Source organism: Macadamia integrifolia, chromosome 4, assembly GCF_013358625.1.
Source record: "Macadamia integrifolia cultivar HAES 741 chromosome 4, SCU_Mint_v3, whole genome shotgun sequence".
In the NCBI taxonomy this organism is placed as follows: Eukaryota; Viridiplantae; Streptophyta; class Magnoliopsida; order Proteales; family Proteaceae; genus Macadamia; species Macadamia integrifolia.
In genome coordinates, this window is record NC_056560.1 from 19,545,732 (window position 1) to 19,563,911 (window position 18,180).

An 18,180-nucleotide genomic window follows, 5' to 3' on the forward strand; every position below is an offset into this window, starting at 1 on the left:
GGGGAAGGATATTCAGGATCATGGGGGTATTTTCTTCTCTATAATGCACCCAAATGTTGACCATCTTTGTGGAGATTTCTTAATTCATGAGAGGTAAAGAATTGGAGAACTGAAAGAGCATTTTATAGTCATCAACTCTTTTAGCAGAAGGTATTCATTCTCTCTCTTCTATGCTATGTATAAGATTATGGGTGAAATCAAAGTTAGCTTTAAAGAAACCTGAATATGAACCACGCAAAGTCAGATTATACTCTTAAGTGATTGTATTTCTTTCCTTTCTCCTCATTCTTTTTCTAACTGAAAAGAAAATAATCAGTCATTCCATAAGATAAACCAAAGCACAGTACTTAACAAGAACTGAGCTCTTCAGGGATTTGACTGAGCTATATATAGCCAAAGCACACACTGGAACCATCCCTGTATGAGAAGAATTAAGTCGATATCCAGTGACCATATTGAAGAGAATAACGAGCTATTGACCAAAGTGATTGCAATAATTGATGTCTATAGTTTCTGAACAAGATCAAGAGATATGCTTCATAACTATACGTGTCAGAAATGTCCTACACATTTCCCCATTGTTCACCATCAATATAGGTTATTTCAAGTCTATACTATACAAATTCCACCACTACAATAAGGATTTTTTCTTTTAATTTACCTTCAACACCAGAAACAGCTACTTCAACTTCTCCACGTCCTCCAGGACCCTTCATGTAAAGTCTATCTGTTTTAGAAGGAAAATTGCCAATTGACAAGAAGCTCCCAAATCGAGATCTCCCAGCTGCAAATGAGAAAAATACTAAAATAGGAATAAAACTTTAAAGCAAACCAAAACATGACACTTTTTACAGCTAAAATAGAATGAAGGAAAACCAAAATGTTGAAGTTGCTGACAGTTGCCAACTTTTCAATCACTAAAATAAAATGGTATGCTGTGTTTTCTATGCTCTATTTAGATCATACATCAAAGCATTAGAAGCTGCAGTATATGAAAACATCAAAAAGTAGAAAAAATGACGAGCGTAAGTCACTCCAGGGAAGGGGAGCAGTCCAGGCAGACATAGATTTATCCTTACCAGACATGTCACTATAAGAAATGAAAAAATTGAAGCTGAAGATACAAGAATTTGATGAATATTCTGTAACGGCAGGTTAGATATACAAAGTGCTTTTAGAACCAGCAAATTGGATGTTCCTAAAAAAAGTAGCTCTCCCTCACACCTTGCATCTGAAACCAGCAGGTGAACTATACCCACTCAAAAGCTTTTGCAACTCAAAAATGATTCCTCATATCTACTATGGTGACGGCAACAATAAGATTCAGTTTGGATTATGATTCCAGACAGACACTAATTGCCCTGATTTATGTTAGATAATGGAGAGACATGTGGACATCATGAGAATTGCATCCTCTATCTTTGTACTTCAATTCCCACGATCAATAGGAATTGAGAGCTCCACTTAAAGCTGAATTAGTGGCCTTAATAGGTAACTACTTTGACAGCTGGACTACTCCTAATCATTACCAATTCAATGTAAAAATGTAAAAACAAGCCAATTCATGGGGGTCTGGATTCTCATGATCCAAAATTCCAAACTGCACTGAAGTCCTCAAAGCATAAGAACAGTGGCCTGAAACATTCTATTATTTTTGACACATAAGGCCCAAAACTTTAGTACATCTGCGGCCTTCACCACATATGTTGGTGAGGACCACCCCTCAGGTCCTACAGTTCCCCATGTACAATTACACTATCAACCACATAATAGCAGCTGAGGACATCCTACAATGCTTTAGACCACTCGGAATCCATCTTTGATTCGGACATCCCCTCAAAAGGGCAAACACACCGTTTGGAATGTCTAAAATCCTCCAATCCCATATCAAATCTTTGGGACAAAAGCATGACGAAGAAGTGGGTGGGGAACAGATCCTTAATCCCCAACGCAAAGAAAACAAACACTTGGTGATGGAGTAGCCTTAGGGAGAAGAGGAAAAATCGCACAAGAGGGGGAAGGAGATCACACACCACGCACAAATTCACTAATTCTAAAATTAAATTCACTCTAAAAATCAAACATTGAATTTATGCAAGTATATAAAGGAAAAACAATAAAACTCCTACTTAGACTCTAACACTAAAACTGACTCCTACTTCATGCGTATCCTACCCAAAACAAACTTGAGAAAAAATAAAAGATATAGAAAATAAAAGACTTAATATTAAACTAAACTACTTCCAACCCTTGTTGGACCAGTTCTTCTTGGCCCTTGGCTTCCACAGCCGGTTATGCTGGTCCAACTGGGTAAATGCAGTTGTATCTACATCAGCTCTCCCCTTCTGAAAAGAACTCGACTCCGTCGAGTTTGGATGAGGTCCAATAATGCCGTCAGTCTATGCGCTTGATGAGAAAATTACCAACTGTCTTTTTGAGCTTGAGAGTGGAAAGATCTTTTTCTGGTAGGAACTTCATCTTAATGCCACCATGCTGAAAGAGTAGGTATTCTCATATCCACAGTGCTTGGCTTTCTTGTCGAACAATCATGGGTGCCCCAAAAGAATATGACAGACTTTCAGAGGGAGAACATCACACTGAACTTGATCAATCAGTCCACCAATGGAATACGTGAGCAAACACCTTTCATGATTTTTTAGATTATTGTTGTTCACCCACCCAACCTTGTAGGGGTTCGGATGAGGCTCAGTTTTCAGACCCAACTTGCGAACAACATCTTCAGCAACAACGTTGGTGCAACTGCCGAGGTCGATCACCATATTACACAAGTTGTCACTGCATCGTACCCTGGTCTGAAAGATACTGTTACAGCGCCAATCATCCTCCTCGGGAATCTTCTGTGTAGTCAAGAGAGGACGGATCACATAGAACGGTTGAGGCTCACCATCATTGTCACCATCATTAACATTAACCTCATTGGGCTCACGGTCACATTTAGCCTCCAGATTTACTGTTCCTGTGTTTGGTTGCTCTTCTGGTATATAGGGTATGAAATTGTCCTTGTCGATGTATGCCAATAACCGATTAGGACATTGATTTACTCGATGCCCGTGCCCCTTGCATTGGAAACATTGAATAGCCTCCTTTAAAAATACTGAGTTCCTGTCACAACCACGCTGAGGTTAGGAGTATGGATGATTAGGCCGTGAAAATGATATGTCCGAATCACGTCGAGGTGGAGAATACGGTCAGTTAGGTCGTGAAGATGACATAGATGAAGCACTACCCTATGGTCTACTGATTTGACTTTTTCTGTGGGGATGATTGTGGCTTAATAGAACTAAGACCTCTAGGAAAAACATCTGTAAATGGCCTCCGATTGTATGGCCGTTTCAGACTTTCCTCAACCTGATATGCTACCTGTACGGCATCTTCCATTGTAGGCAGTCGGCTAGATGCAAGGGCAGAACTAAATTGAGGGTGCAAATCATTGTGGAATTGTGCTAGCAATACTTCTTCATCCCACTCAAAAGTCAGAACGAGTGGCCAAATAATAAAATCTAGCAACATACTCTTCAACAGTCAAATTCTCCTGTTTCAACTGTGCAAACCTGAGATGCGTGCATTGCTTGTAATCAGAAGGCAAGAATCTCCGGTTCATGACTTCATGCATTTCAGCCCAAGTGGTGACTAAACCAATGCCTCGGGTTCGGTTTTGTTATTGTTGCTTGATCCACCAGATTCGAGCCGTGCCTTTCAGTTTGGCCTATGCAAATAGGATCTTTCGGGCCTCAGTCAACCAATACCATCTGAAGAATGTCTCTAAGCTGTTAATCCAATCAAGATCCAGTTCTAGATTGTTGTCTTTATAAAAATCAAGGGCATCCAATCTTGCTGCTCTTTCTGCTTCATCATCATATTGACCAGTTCTATATGGTGCTGGAGGTGGTGATGGTGGTGTATGATGTGGTGGCGGTGGTGGATCCTATGGAATGGTGTTGGAAGAATCCCCAGATTGAATGGGATTTTTTTCTCTATCTGTTGCCACTAGACGATCAATAGAAGCTTGCATGGATTCCATCATTGTCATAATAGCTTCAATTTCTGCATCAGTTTCTCCTTTACAGGAGTTCAGCTGTTGAACTTCACTATTGGCTATCATGGTAGAGATAGGCAAGAATATGATGGTAAAGTAGTAACTAAAGGAGATTTAAGGGCAATGGAAGAATGGTAAATAACTCTTTTTTTTTTTGCAGGAAGGGCAGAAGTGTAAATACTTGAGATTCAATTTAAGTCACAAAAGGTGTGTAACGTGTGGGTGCAGGGGTATACTTGGAAGTGATAAAAAATAAGACAAAGAAGGGATAATGGAGGAAGGGAGGGGTATTACTGGAAGTTCACAAAAATTTAAAGAAAGAAGGAAGAATTAAAGGAGATCATGGGTTTAGGTTTACCCACAGAGGAGTGCTTCTCCTTGTTGGAGAGGGAACCAGAGGAAATCGATGGAGAGGAAGCCGGGAGCTTCGACGACCAGCGATGGTGGATGAAGGTCGACTTCGAACCAAGTAAGTAATTTTCCTTATTTCTCTGTTTCCTTTCTCTCTTCGACTTCCTACTTCTTCTCTGAATCTTCTTCTTTTCTGATTTCTGTTTCTCTCTTCTGTTCTTCTTCTGTCTTCTGTCTTCTGTCTTCTGTCTTCTATCTCTCTGATTCTGTCGTCTCTTTTTTTTTTTTTTTTTTTTTTTTTTTTCTTTTTCCTTCTTCTTCTTTCTCTTCTTCTTCCGCTTCTCCTTTCTTCTCTTGTTCTTTCTTATCGTCTGCTGCGCTGTTTTTTTCTTTTCTTTTCTTTCTTTCTTTCTTTTCTACTTCTGCTTCTTCTTTTCTTCTGCTGCTTCTTCTTTCTTCTCTTCTCGCCTTACTGCTTATTCTCTCTTTTTTTTTTCTTCTGTTTGGTTCTTCTCTTCTCGCCTTCCTGCTTCTTTATTTTTAATTTTTTTTTTCACTCTGGAACCCTAGAAGAAGGGTTTTGATCGAAAGGGTTGGGAGAAAAGAAGGGGGTTGAGACAGAGAATGGGAATGGAGAAGAGCACGATGGAAGGAAGAAAGGGAATGGGGACCTTCGGCTCTAATACTAAATTGATGGGGTAGCCTTAGGGAGAAGAGGGAAAATCGCACAAGAGGGGGAAGGGGATCACACACCACGCACAAATTCACTAATTCTAAAATTAAATTCACTCTAAAAATCAAACATTGAGTTTATGCAAGTATATAAAGGAAAAATAATAAAACTCCTACTTAGACTACACTAAAACTGACTCCTACTTCATAAGTATCCTACCCAAAACAAACGTGAGAAAAAATAAAAGACTTAGAAAATAAGAGACTTAATATTAAATTAAACTACTTCCAACCCTTGTTGGACCAAAAACCTGGGTTGGACCGGTTCTTCTTAGCGCTTGGCTTCCACAGCCGGTCATACTGGTCCATCCGGGTAAATGCAGTTGTATCTACATCACTTGGAATTACTAAACCTTTCAATTAAAGATGCATGGCCTTAAATTTGAGACAGTCACATGGTTAATGTTCCTTGTCTCTATATGCAACTACTGACATATCTTAATCTATTTTCAACTTTTAATGGATTAGATTAACAATTAATCTAGAAGTGTAAAAGCAGAAACCTGAGAAAACTTAATTACATTTAAGTTTCACTACGATCAATGAGATAACAAATCCAAAGAAGTCAAGGCTAACGGAGAGAAATTTAAGTTGAAGCTAGATAACTGAAACAGAGACTTACCATCATATGCTTCTCTAACCATTTGATAGCTGACAAATCCTGAGAAAAGGGTAAGCTGCAGTGGTAAATGCACCAATGTCAAGATATCCTATGAGATTCAATTACCAAGTAATAATTTGGACAGTCAATCAAATTAATGACCAAGAACTGCACCAAAACTTAGAGGCACACACTTGAAGTCACGATCTTTACTAAAGAACTCTGATTGGAGAGCATTAGCGACTAGGTTCTGCCATGCCAAGCATTGGCTTTGAAATCCCATTTACTTAATGTAACACCACACACATTTTAAAATAGCTTACTTTCCAAACATTTGAAGCAAAGGAAATACAAATAATGTGACTTTCACGTACGATGAGAGAACCCTGAAAACAGCTAATCAAACACATCAATCATTATGTGTTTGATCTGTGAACCCCTCCAAATGAATTTAAAAAAAAAAAAAAAGATCATATGTACTAAGCGAGCTTCAGATCAATATGGGTACCCTATTGAAATTCTCAGACAACAAAGCAACAACTCAAACCTTTGAGTTCTTGGTCCTTCCAGAGTCATCTTCAATTTTCAAGGAGGAAATGTCACTAGAGCTGCAATCATGCATGGGTTTTTCAATAGGAAATGCTGCCCCATCATGTGCATTAAGAAGAACACAGTAACAATGATCTGTTTCTGTCAAAACCTGCAATAAAAAATTAGGCTTAAGATAAACTACAGAATGCTTCCACAAGGGTATAAATTCATTCTTGGGAAGAACTTCAGCAGGAAAATTGAGAGAAGTAAAAAACAGACAAACTGAACTGCAAAACAGGTGAAATCTCTCAGTTGGTCTGGCCAAAAGAGAATCCCGGAGAAAGAAAAGGAGAAGAGAAGATTAATCATGCAGATTCATCAAAATGGGAAGATTCATCATACACAAAATGTCTGATTCCTTTATAGATATAAGTTTATTTTTTATCCTTCTTCTTCAAACAGAGATTACATAAGGAGTTGTTTCCCTCACTAAAGAGATTACACCACCCAACCTTTTATAAACAGAACATCAAATTATTATTATTATTATTTTTATAAAATTAACATTCAAATCAATTTTGATGTGTATTGAAAATTTTAGTGGCACATCAAAGCTTGTCATTTTGGAAATCCATCTTGTTTGAAAAAAAACTGGTCCAGCATAAAAGAAGGTGTACCCAGTGCATGAGGCTCCCGCCACTACGGGGTCTGAGGAGGGTCATAATGTACGCAGCCTTATCCCCGTATCGTGGAGAGGCTGTTTCCGACTTGTGACCACTTGGTCAAAACAGAATATTTTTTTCATATTATTTGTAATTTATAAAAAGCGCCACCGTGAGGTCGTATATCAACCAACAGTGACTACTGACTAACATAAATAAAATAGAGTTCCAACCACTATGTATTAACCCTATTTTTATACCCCCAAAAAAAAATGTTGTAAGAAAATCATTTTTCAATCAGAAAATGAAAAAAAAGAAAATTAAATCCAAATGCGTGAAGTCGTAGATCAGCTAATACTATCGAAAATATAAAAAATTGAAGCCTAACCACTACATATTTATCTATTTTTTTGCAAGAAATTTTCTTTAGGGGAAAAGGGTATTACCTCAAACTGTGAATCTTCAACCAATCTCCCTCAAATCCACCAAATGTTGGTTGTAGATGACTTGCAAAAAGTTAGAACAACTTTGTTCCACAAAGAATTGGAAGATGAATGGCCAAAATCCACTTAAAATTTTTGAGTTTTTTAGCCTAAGGGCAGGTTTCACACGAAATCTATCAAAATGCGGTAAAAGCCGATCAAAAAAAATTAATGTTTCAAACTACTTTAAGAAAATGTATAACACAAGGTTGCGGAGTTTCGATCGAAATTATGTATGCCTGCAGAATCGCATCCCATTTCATGATGGTTCAAGTCGAAACCTAAATATTTTGATCGGTTCCAAAAGAAACCTGCGACTTTTTGAACCTTGCATTCAAGGGCCAACTCTCCCAAAATCTATGCAGTATGACATCAATGCTTCCTGCTTTGAAATACTTCAAGAAATCGGATCGACTTGACTGATATGATAGATGGAATGGGTAGACGGTGGAGGTTCTTGTGTTATGATTTAGTTAGGACACAGGATTTTCACTCCAAGATTTAGATAAGGTCTAAAAAAAATAAACATCATGCTTATTCATCTACTCTTTCTCTTCTACATCAAATCCCAATCCTCTTTGATGTCAACACGGCGGCAGAGCCAGAAAGCTGCAGCATTAAAAAAGAACCTCCTCAGAACAGATCCAGCCTCCATTGCACTATCAGATCATAATTCCTGGGCTAGATACCAACAAATGTGCTGATGCAGCAAGTAATAATGTTATCAGCCCTGCACAAATAACAATTTCTAGTTTTCTCTTCATGGTATGTGACACATGTATAATTCTTAAATATCTGAGGACAGGATCAGATGGAATCATGGAGACTCCTTAGAAAGGTAGCAAAAGAAAACATGGATGATAAATCCTATTATATTTAAAGACAGAAAAAAAGGACAAGAAATATATAACCTTCCACCCCACAAAAAGCATCAATATGTAAAAACCATAAGATATCAAAATCATGTAAGCCATGATAATATGCAACTTATAATATTCATGCATCAGATTATTTCATAGCACAAGGCAAAAAAGCATCTTACTACTTCATCAAATGTGGAATCAAAGTCCTCAACTGCAAAACAAATGTCCGGGTATGCAGGAACTGTTTCTACTTCCTAAAAACCAATAAGTGAGGAATTGTCAGTTAAAGAAAATTTAAGCATAACAACCCCACAGCCACACAAACCCCCCCCCCCCCAAAAAAAAAAAATAATAAATAAATAAATAAAGGAAGAAAGAAAGAGATGCACTAGCCTTTCTTGAGTCCAGATGGAAATGAACCCGACTTGGAGATGCATATACAGTCTTCACAACCTGCAGAGATGCGGCATGCAGCATAAAGCATATAATAACTGAATATCCAAAATCAAAACTGGCCTATATTCATAGGATTGTCTCCCTAGTTTTCATCTAATGCCTGTTAGGGATTCCAAGCATAAACTGGAACTAAAGATATCAGCATCAAATCAAGATATAAATAGTATTACGCAAACAAGCTACTAAAAGCACACATTGTTAACTTATTTCACGCTAATATTTCAGCTGATATATTAGAGTTCTTTAAATTCTGCAAGATTTGACTGTTCTAAGTTTTAACCTACTGAATTTGCGTGGAGAGTGAAAATGAAAATGTACGGCTAGTATCCATTAATGGACTCACTGATTCACGTTGAAGAGGATAAAACAAGGATTACATAAATGAGTATGCAGCACGGTATCATAATGTGATCTGGCCAAAGCATTGCAGATATGGTATCATAACAGAACTATGGCTCCCTTGTTGCTAGGGACAACTTCATTGAGCTGGCTAGTAAATCAATTGAATACCCCTTGTATTCTATATCGAGTATCGACCATCCATAATTATTAGTTAACATGTTTTAATATAGTTCTAGTTTAGTTAACATGTTTGAATATAGTTCTAGTTGTGATCGACAAAACAAAGTACTGATATTGCTTTGTCTGCCAATTTATCCTATATAGCAGTTGAATGTAATTCACACCACATATGTCAAGACTCATTTTTGGACATTTTGAAATTACTAGTGGGCTCCACAATCAAGAAGGGACCATGGGTGAACTGATAAAATCAATTAGACCTATTAACATCACTGGGTGATTACAAGGAATGGTGGGGAATCATACCTCATGTTTTACAAGAGTGAACTTAAAAATCCCTCCCCAATCTGGACTTTGAATACCCTCCAAAGCTCATGTATTGAGCATAGTGTTGAATTTAGAGATCAAGTTGTGCAATATCCCTGATTTTGGTACATCCAAACACCTGGTATGTAATTCAAGCTTCATATTCTGATTCTCAATCTCAAACTTTTGTGATCTAAGTGCATCCCAAGTGAAAAGATTTTATTCAAAAGAAAAGAAAATAAGAAAGAACCTTAGCAGAGGAGAGACATCCAATAGAAGAAACCTCTTTTCATATGACCATACAAGACGGTATTAACTCCCCACAAACTAAGCTGTAGATACCTTATATATAGGAGATAATGGTGTCTCGGCTCCATTTTGAAAGTTCTGAAGAGCCTGAATACTGAAACACAACACAAAAGATTTCATTACAGAATGAACAGTTGAGTCATTTACTATTGAGAGAGAATTAGAGGAACGAAGTTAAGATTTGATTTTGAAGTAGAGAAGTTATGAAAACCTAATTAAAAGAGACATCACAGAAAATACAAAGTTTTGGGGGAACAAAAGGTAAGCTGGGATCACGACCTAAAAGAACATAAATTAATAAGCACAAAGCTTACATTTGCCAATAAGTAAAACTGTTGGCATCCTCATAATTACATCTGGAAAGATCATTAGAGATCTTATGAGGTAACAAATTGATTAAACAATAAACACTCATATCCCAGTAGGAAAGAAGCCACTAATCAGCTACAAGCCAATAATCAGCTACATGGTTGCTTTCTGTATGGTGGTCCATAATTCCCATTACTGCAACGTTGAAGTAATTAGTCTATCTCATATATAGCACAAGGACTGCCCAGGGTCTATCCCAGGTCCTCTCAATGGAATGAGCTGGCATAGGAATTAGTCAATTGCAATATTTAGAGATCTGATCTCCTTTTTCAGTGCAAATTGAAGGCCACATATAATAGATTAGAATTCCTGATGAAGAAAAGACAGTATCATATGCACAGGCAAAGCAATGCAAACATGATCCTGCACAATTTCTTGAAACCGGAATTGAGAAATTCAGCTTGATTTAGATGTTAACTCCACAGCAAACTCAATACAGCCCTTTCTAAATTTCATAATTAAGACATAACTATAGATCTTCGATGGGTATTTCTGACACCAAATGGCAGCTGTGAGGAAAGCTAATAAGCAGGTTAATGGCATACAACTAATCAGTCAGCCGAAAACAATATGCAGTGCCACTTTGATATCCAGCTGTAGAACTAATCTAAGCCCACATTGCAGCCAGTCCAAGGCCAATTTTGAGGCCATGAAAGCTGGACAGCATTCAAAGCCTGCTTGACACACCAACAGATGTCAATTACATGCTGGGTCAAAAATTTACCCAGTTTGAACCACTGAGCTATCCAGGTTGGGTGGTCAAACAATCAAATCATCATACAGCTGGCTTGATCAGTTCACTTATATGTAGAGATGTAAACGGATAGTCGAAAATCCCAATTCGATTCGCAGCCGTATCCATTTAGGTGTATTTGTATCCGGTCAGAGGTATCCGGATACAAATTCAGATAATCTGGAAAATAATCTTTCCAATTCAAATAGATATCAACTAATAATAAAGAATTATGTAGCTAATGATCTTGAGTGGTCCTCCCTGACCCCTGTTACTTTATACTTGGTTCTTCATTTTGCAATAGAATTCTCTCCATTTGCTACCTTATTGTGTAATTTCACTTTGAGCGGCATCAACTTGGTATCAGAGCAAGTTCCAAGTCTTATGCCTAAAGGTAAAGCAAAGCGACCCGCAACGCATCTCTTGAAGAGGCTTCTCCCTATGATGAAGTAAATGAATTACAACAAACAAATGCCAACCTTCAAAGAACCATGGAAGAAATCTTAAAGAGGCTACCTTCATCTAGTGATCCACCGCCTCCACTACCTCGTGCCCCATTGTAAAATTCCTAATTTCAATGAAGAGCGTGATGATGCGTCAAGTTCTACATCAAACCAGTCACACCCATCGTTGCAGTCATTGGCACGCCCTCCATCACCGCCACATTAACAATATACTTGGACAATGAAGCGTCATGCACGTGCACGTGCACGTGAAAATGCTGATAAGAGTATCCATGTAGATGTTTCCAATTTTGATGGTAAACTTGATCCTGACTCTTATGTTGATTGGATTGCTTAACTTGAAATATTTTTCAAATGGAAAGAAATGAACAATGGAATAAAGGTTGATTTTGTTGCTACCAAACTTAAAGGTCATGCACTACTTTGGTGGCAACAATATCAATCAACACGTGAATAGAGATGAAACCGTTCCACTAGAAGATGGGCGGAAATGAAATAAAGATAGATAATAGATCCTTGAGTTTAAAAACAGTTTCTTCAGCATCCAGGAAGCTTGAATATAGTTGTATGGGGCCAGTAATGTAACTGAAATTTTCCACTTGTAGTTTAACCAATTAAATGAAATAAGCATGCCTGAAAGCTGCAACAAGGAACTACAATATGAAGTACGAACATACTATATGATTACAGTTAGTATACATCTGCTTTGCAGTAAGTTGATGGATCGCATAATGAACTCTCAAGAGAGGGGGGGGAGTCAGACACAGAAAACCAGTCAAGAAATAGAGATTCTACAACCCCAACTCTGGCAGAATAAAGAAAGACAAACACTGAACATTTTCTAGAGTAAGTACCTAAGAAACAATAGAAGAAGCCAAAGAACTAAATTCTGCAAGTATGATGGCTCTCAACAAGAGCAAGCAAATCACTCATAAAAGGAAAATTACTCACACAAAAATAAGTATCATTAGGGAAAATAGCACAACAATAAAAGGATAGATATAAATATCAGATTTAAGCATAAAAAAAACTTATAGTCAGAGCAAGAGTAGAATTCACATCATAATATACAGGTGAGTAAATTTTACCTGCAAATTGCAACTGTAACTGTGAAAGAAGTGTGAGCAATTAAGTTTAAGTAAAATGAACGTCTCCAATCTACTTCACCAGCATTTTCACCCATGACTTTTTCCAACTGGTTGACAAGTAAGGGCAAAACCATATTAATCTACAAATCATCTTTGAAATATTAAATCAAGGAATTATGCACTTGCCAATCTACGGTTGTCAAAATTTTAACAGCATTACATGTATAGCTAACAATAGATACTGTGTGTATAGCCGTATATTTTTCTTTAGTACATCTCAGTTTGAACATCAATGTAAATATTACTGTACATATCAAGAGCAATATATATGATCAATCAGATGAAGTGAGCCAACAAATGAAAACTTCTTTATTGCCAAGCAAAATGAAAGGGAATCAAGAGGGTCTTCACTTGTTTTCCAAAACAAAAAAATGTTGCAAGTCATTTTCAGAAAATAAACAAGTGAACGAAGTGTTGCCCACAATGTTGCATGTTCTCTTCATGACATGCTGCACACTTTTTTTTAGTCCAACACTAAGAATTTCAAAAATGGTAGAAATCTTCTACCAGAATCCGAAAGGCAAGATGTTGTAATACTGCTTTATTGGGGCAAAAATTAGGCACAAGGGTGTTAGTTGTGGACAAAGACATGGAGTGTCAATCAAGCAACTAAATGAAGTCCAGTGACTAGATATTAATGAACTGACAGGTTCCTGCCAGGCTCCCAAACCTCTTCCTCCCTAGGATATTAATTTTATGAAAATTTAAAAAAAAATAGAGAGTGGTGGGGGGGGGGGGGAGAGAAGAAGAGAGAGGGAGACGGAGGGAGGAAAAAGGAAAACACTTCTTGCTTATCTAAATAATGCTAGGATTGACAATCATTTGTATCAAATATAAGAAGCTTGAACTCATCTTCATGGTTTAGGTTTACCTTAGGTGCCCACCTCCGTACGAAATAAGGAGGGAATCCTTCCATATTATCATTGAAACCATATCCATGCAAGTTCTGAAACAACATATTTGACATGAGAAGTTGATCACCAAACTTGCTTAGCAACAAAGGACGAGCAAGCAACATTATATACTGCTACACATAGGAGATCAAAGGCCATACCATTTTCCTGACAAAAAATATAAGATCATCATCTTGACGTCCCCTTGATTCTCTACCGCGAATGAAATACATACCCAAGATGTCATGCCAAAAGTGTGGATCCATTTCAACATCTGTAGAATCTTGCTCATCAACTGTTGTTTTTCCTAACAAATTTGAGTGCTTTCTCACCATGCTCAGCAGTTCATACCTGCCAAGCAAACAGATGAATAAAATAAAAACCAACACTTGCCTCATGTAACATCAGACAAAAATTCAAACCCCTTGAGAGGTTGACATGTTTTTTTTTTTTTCTACAAGAAAGATTTCACAAAAGGGCTCAATATTCTTTACAAGGCTTCAAAATCAGAGAATATTCCCTAAAATGGAAAAAGACGGGAAACTACACCAAAAATGACCTCCAGTCTCTTTTAATGTTAGATAACACATCAGGAAAATCTCTAGAGTAGTATTTGACAATCCTATTCCAACCAGATTTCTATGAAAACAGGACATGGACTTAAACCGAAATCTGAACTCATATTCCTACCGATTCTATATCATAACAAAGCTAACTTCTAATATAAAAAAGAACCAAATAACCCCCAAAATTTGGACTAAGCTAATCATACTTGACTAATCCCATATTCCGAGCTCCTAGCCTTAGATTAAGCCCCATCAAAGTGGCCTATAACCAAAAGAAAAATCTCTTGGACCAAAGTACCAACACATATGTAACCCAGCCCAAGACTTATTTCCACTCAATTAAGCCTGTTAATGTGAATTTTCTGCATCACTAATCCATGGGTAACAGCCAGTTTTCTGTCCAATCATATCTGTGCACAAGTTCTTTGAAATACATCACCGATTGTGTGTGAAATTTCCACATAATAAAGTTCTACCAGAGTTGGTGGAATTATACCCACATGGCAGTCTTGTTGATCCTAGCATGTGACATTCAAAATTCTGGTGCTAAATCTTACAGTTAGGTTGTGCCTAGCTGCAGTCCAAGGCCCTCCGTAAAAAGTCTGTTGATGTCATGCTCTACAGAGAATTTAGAAATATAACAGTCCAACACAAATGATCTAACAAGGACCCTTGGTGTCCATAAATCCAAAACCCTGTCTCATAGGAGATTGTACCCATGTAACTTGTTTTGTTCCATGATCTAGCACAACAATACTGTCCATTGGGTATCCATCTCCTTATCACTTAGCTCCTGCCCGTTGGTTGAGATAGTTGAGTACTCTCAATCCAGTTAAATAAGGGTTGTTTTTTGTTCTTTTCCTTCCCCTTTTTAACTATCATCTTAGGTGATACAGTTAGGTATGTTTTAATTACCAAGCAGAGTGTCTCTAAATGGTAGCTTAGTCAAGGATGAAACAAATCATTCATGTAGTTTCAAACTCACATTTTTCAACCTCCATCAAGTGCAAGAATGGGATTTCAGCCGGCAACTTCTTCAGTGGCATGAGCCCTGGTTGCCAAGTTCTTTTGTATTGATGGCAGTTGATTTTTCATCTATACCCTCATCCTTCAGAAGAGGTCATCTAGGCTTTGCATCCAGCGCTGCTGACAAGGTGTGTTTGCCTGACAGGTTTCTTATGTGAATTCGGTTTTCAAGGTGAGCAGATTAGCCATCTCCCCTAACTCCCTCAATGGGAAGTATTTCTAGAAGCTAGTATTATAATTTAAAGCGAACAAGGTATTGCCTTTCTGGTCACATCATATCTTTATCAGAAACCATCATAATTTGGGGAGTTCCATATCATAGTTCTGCATTTCACACATTTGGTGCGGCACCACTTGTTGTTTTTCCTTCATTTCTTTCTAATTTGTTTCTTTTTCTCTTTACCAAGAACCAATTCTCCACAGGAAATGTATTCCGAATTCATTGAAAAAACAGGAGAAACCATGCAACAGAGTAACCCAAGAACGGGTGAACCCATGTAATCGATCAAATAAGAAATATCATCATAACTGCATCCCGAAATATTTATTCGAATGAAATGATAAAAGAGAAGAACAAACAGGAGAGCTACAGATGCATGCCACTTATGTTTCGGCAAGTAGTACCCTGAGGGGGAGGGGAACAGGAAGACTAGGTTTCCGTACCTGGAAGGTGTTTCTTCTCCTCCTCCTCCGGTAGCGAGCATTTTTTCCTTATTCTTTTCTTTTTTTCTCTCAACAAAACCCTTTTATTTTCTGATCTACGTCGGACTGTGAACTTCAAAGATGAAATGGATAGATGATGGCCTTCTCTGTTTTCCAAGAATTGAATAAAGCAGTTTTGGTTTTGGTTACCACAAGTCTGACGATCTGACCTCTCGCAGAAGAAAAAGGGACAAGAGTCCTGAACCCTGATTGGTAGCTGCCAAGTATTAGATCCGAGTCCAGGGTGCAGCCTTCCGAAGCAAGAAAGCGGTAACTTAGGCTCTGTACTGTAATCTTCTAAAAAATAAATTCTATCATTTTTTCATTTTTTTTGAAACGGTAAAAGCTGTTTGATAAATCCGATTCAATTTTTTGTTTTTTGAAATGAACCGGCACTTTTTAGGTTTCAGAATCCATTTTTTGAAGCATGAAAAGCAAGCTTCTCACACTCATAATCGATTCTGAGAAAAAGGCGCAGAATGAAGGTTCCCACTTAAGTACAAAAGGGTAAAACCGAAATTTGCGATCAAAACATAAGAAAATGGTAAGCCATTATGTGGAAACCCTATTTCTTCTTTCTTAGAAATCCTGAAAAGAGAAGCAGAGCCTAACCAAAGCGGGAAGTGGACGCTCCAGCTGTCGACGAGAATCTAGAGAAAGAAGCTTCTTCGCCTGCCGTGGACGAGAAACTGTATTGCAAGATCTCTCTCTCTCTCTTTCTCTTTCTCGTTCTCTTTCTCTTTCTCTTTCTCTCACTCTCGTTCTCTTTCTTTCTTGATCTCTTCTCCCTCTGCCCCCCTGAATTTGTTCTTGTTCTACGGTTTAGCAGGTCGAGGGTTTTAGACTCCTCTGTGCACGAAGACGCACAAGATCTGTGAGGTTTCTTCTGTCACTTCAGTAGGGTTTGCACTTTGCTCAGAGGTACGCCCCCTTCCCTTCTCTAATCTCAGTTCATCCTTTTCTTGTGAGGCTCAGAGTTATTAGGCTGTTGCCGAATCTAAAGGCTGGTTTGGTGTGTTCAATCATCTCAAGATTTACTGGTTTATTTTTATTCTGTTTCGTCTTATACAATACATGTTTGGGAACCCCCATAGCCCCACAACAAGATTCCAGAATCCATGATCTTGAAATCCAGACACCTTTATCCTCATCACAAGTTTTCTGTACTTCTCACGGAGCTAAATCCAGACACCTATCCCTTAAAATGTAGAGAGAGAGAGAGAGAGAGAGAGAGAGATTGAAAAGAAAAAGTCATTCCCGCCTCTGTGGCGTTGGCGCTTCTTCCTGTTTTAGTAAACTTTACTCCATAGCCACACAATGTCTTCCAAAGCCAGAAACTAAAAATAATTAAAAAAAAAAAAAAAANCTGATTCTCATTTTAGTGGTTGCTCCTCTTTGTCTAACTGATACATATGCAAAATGCTTGCTTTGAATTGTAAGTTGAAATTAGGTGATTTAAAAGGAGTATTGTTGGATACAGAATTTGCAATGCATGATGGGGAGAATAACGTGAAAGTTTGTTTCACGATGATCTGATTGTTAGCTTACATCAATGGTTTGCTTTCGAGTTGCATTTGGATGCCTTTATATTTAACATATCTTATAACTGAGATTGTGGTTGTCATCCTCACTAGTATTTTTTATATATAATGATGAACTGCATTTTTCTTGTTTTTAATTTGGAAAAATTTTGGCAATGGAGCCATATTGGAATCCTCCTTGGGATAGTCAGGGTAAGCTGTTTCACTGGAACCCTTTGTATAAGGAATTATTTAGATTTTTTGAGTTTCTTCAGCTGAGATTGCTGTCCTTGTGCATTGAGATAATAGATTCAATTCAACCACTGTCATCTATTGCTGAACCTGCTCTATTTGAAGCTTTTGTCTATGCGATTGAATTTGGTAGTGATGCAACTTAGATATATTTTTGCTAGGAATGGTGAAAACTGAATCACAAATGGCTTGATTAATCATTACTTTTGGGTTGTTAATTTGGAACATTGACAATGATTACCAATGTGCTTTGTAATTTGTGTTTGAGATTTTGGTCCTAGAAGTGATGTTCCTTAAAGCTAAGTAATCATATATGGTAGTATGCAAAAATTATGTAGAGCTCTAGCCTTGAGTTGCCTCAACAGATTTCCCATGTTAGTGATTAGTCTTATCTTTGTTACAATGAATGGCTAACATCCAGTAATAGGACTATAGCTAGCTCCTCTGAGCTTAATTATTGTGATGCCGTCCATAAAATTTTGTTAGAAAATCAACTCAAAAGAAGTTTTAGATAGAGGATTCAGGACTTTTAGGTTATTTCCTTTTTCCCCCTTTTTCTAGCCTCATGATTTTGTTTAATGTAAGAGGTAGCAGACTTGGATATGTGGCTTGCTTCAAATTCTTAGCATGCATAG

At 37.6% G+C, this 18,180-nt stretch overlaps 1 protein-coding gene and 1 long non-coding RNA gene across 2 annotated transcripts in view; both read right to left on the minus strand.

Moving 5' to 3' along the window:
- LOC122076939 (uncharacterized protein KIAA0930 homolog) overlaps positions 1-16,023 on the minus strand; it is an 18,027-nt gene extending 2,004 nt beyond the window's left edge. Inside the window, exons 1-10 of the mRNA XM_042642605.1 lie at positions 15,735-16,023; positions 13,641-13,830; positions 13,458-13,532; positions 12,527-12,633; positions 9,906-9,966; positions 8,673-8,732; positions 8,459-8,533; positions 6,289-6,441; positions 5,763-5,817; positions 662-784 (exon numbers count right to left, since the gene is read on the minus strand). Coding sequence (XP_042498539.1) covers positions 662-784; positions 5,763-5,817; positions 6,289-6,441; positions 8,459-8,533; positions 8,673-8,732; positions 9,906-9,966; positions 12,527-12,633; positions 13,458-13,532; positions 13,641-13,830; positions 15,735-15,775 — 940 coding nt within the window. The 5' untranslated portion in view covers positions 15,776-16,023. The remainder of the gene's footprint in view (positions 1-661; positions 785-5,762; positions 5,818-6,288; positions 6,442-8,458; positions 8,534-8,672; positions 8,733-9,905; positions 9,967-12,526; positions 12,634-13,457; positions 13,533-13,640; positions 13,831-15,734) is intronic.
- LOC122076940 lies at positions 10,153-12,520 on the minus strand. The gene is made up of 2 exons (XR_006139655.1): positions 11,491-12,520; positions 10,153-11,413 (listed from the first exon to the last, which is right to left on the minus strand). It is a non-coding gene; the product is annotated as an uncharacterized LOC122076940 (long non-coding RNA).
- Positions 16,024-18,180: the final 2,157 nt, after the last annotated feature.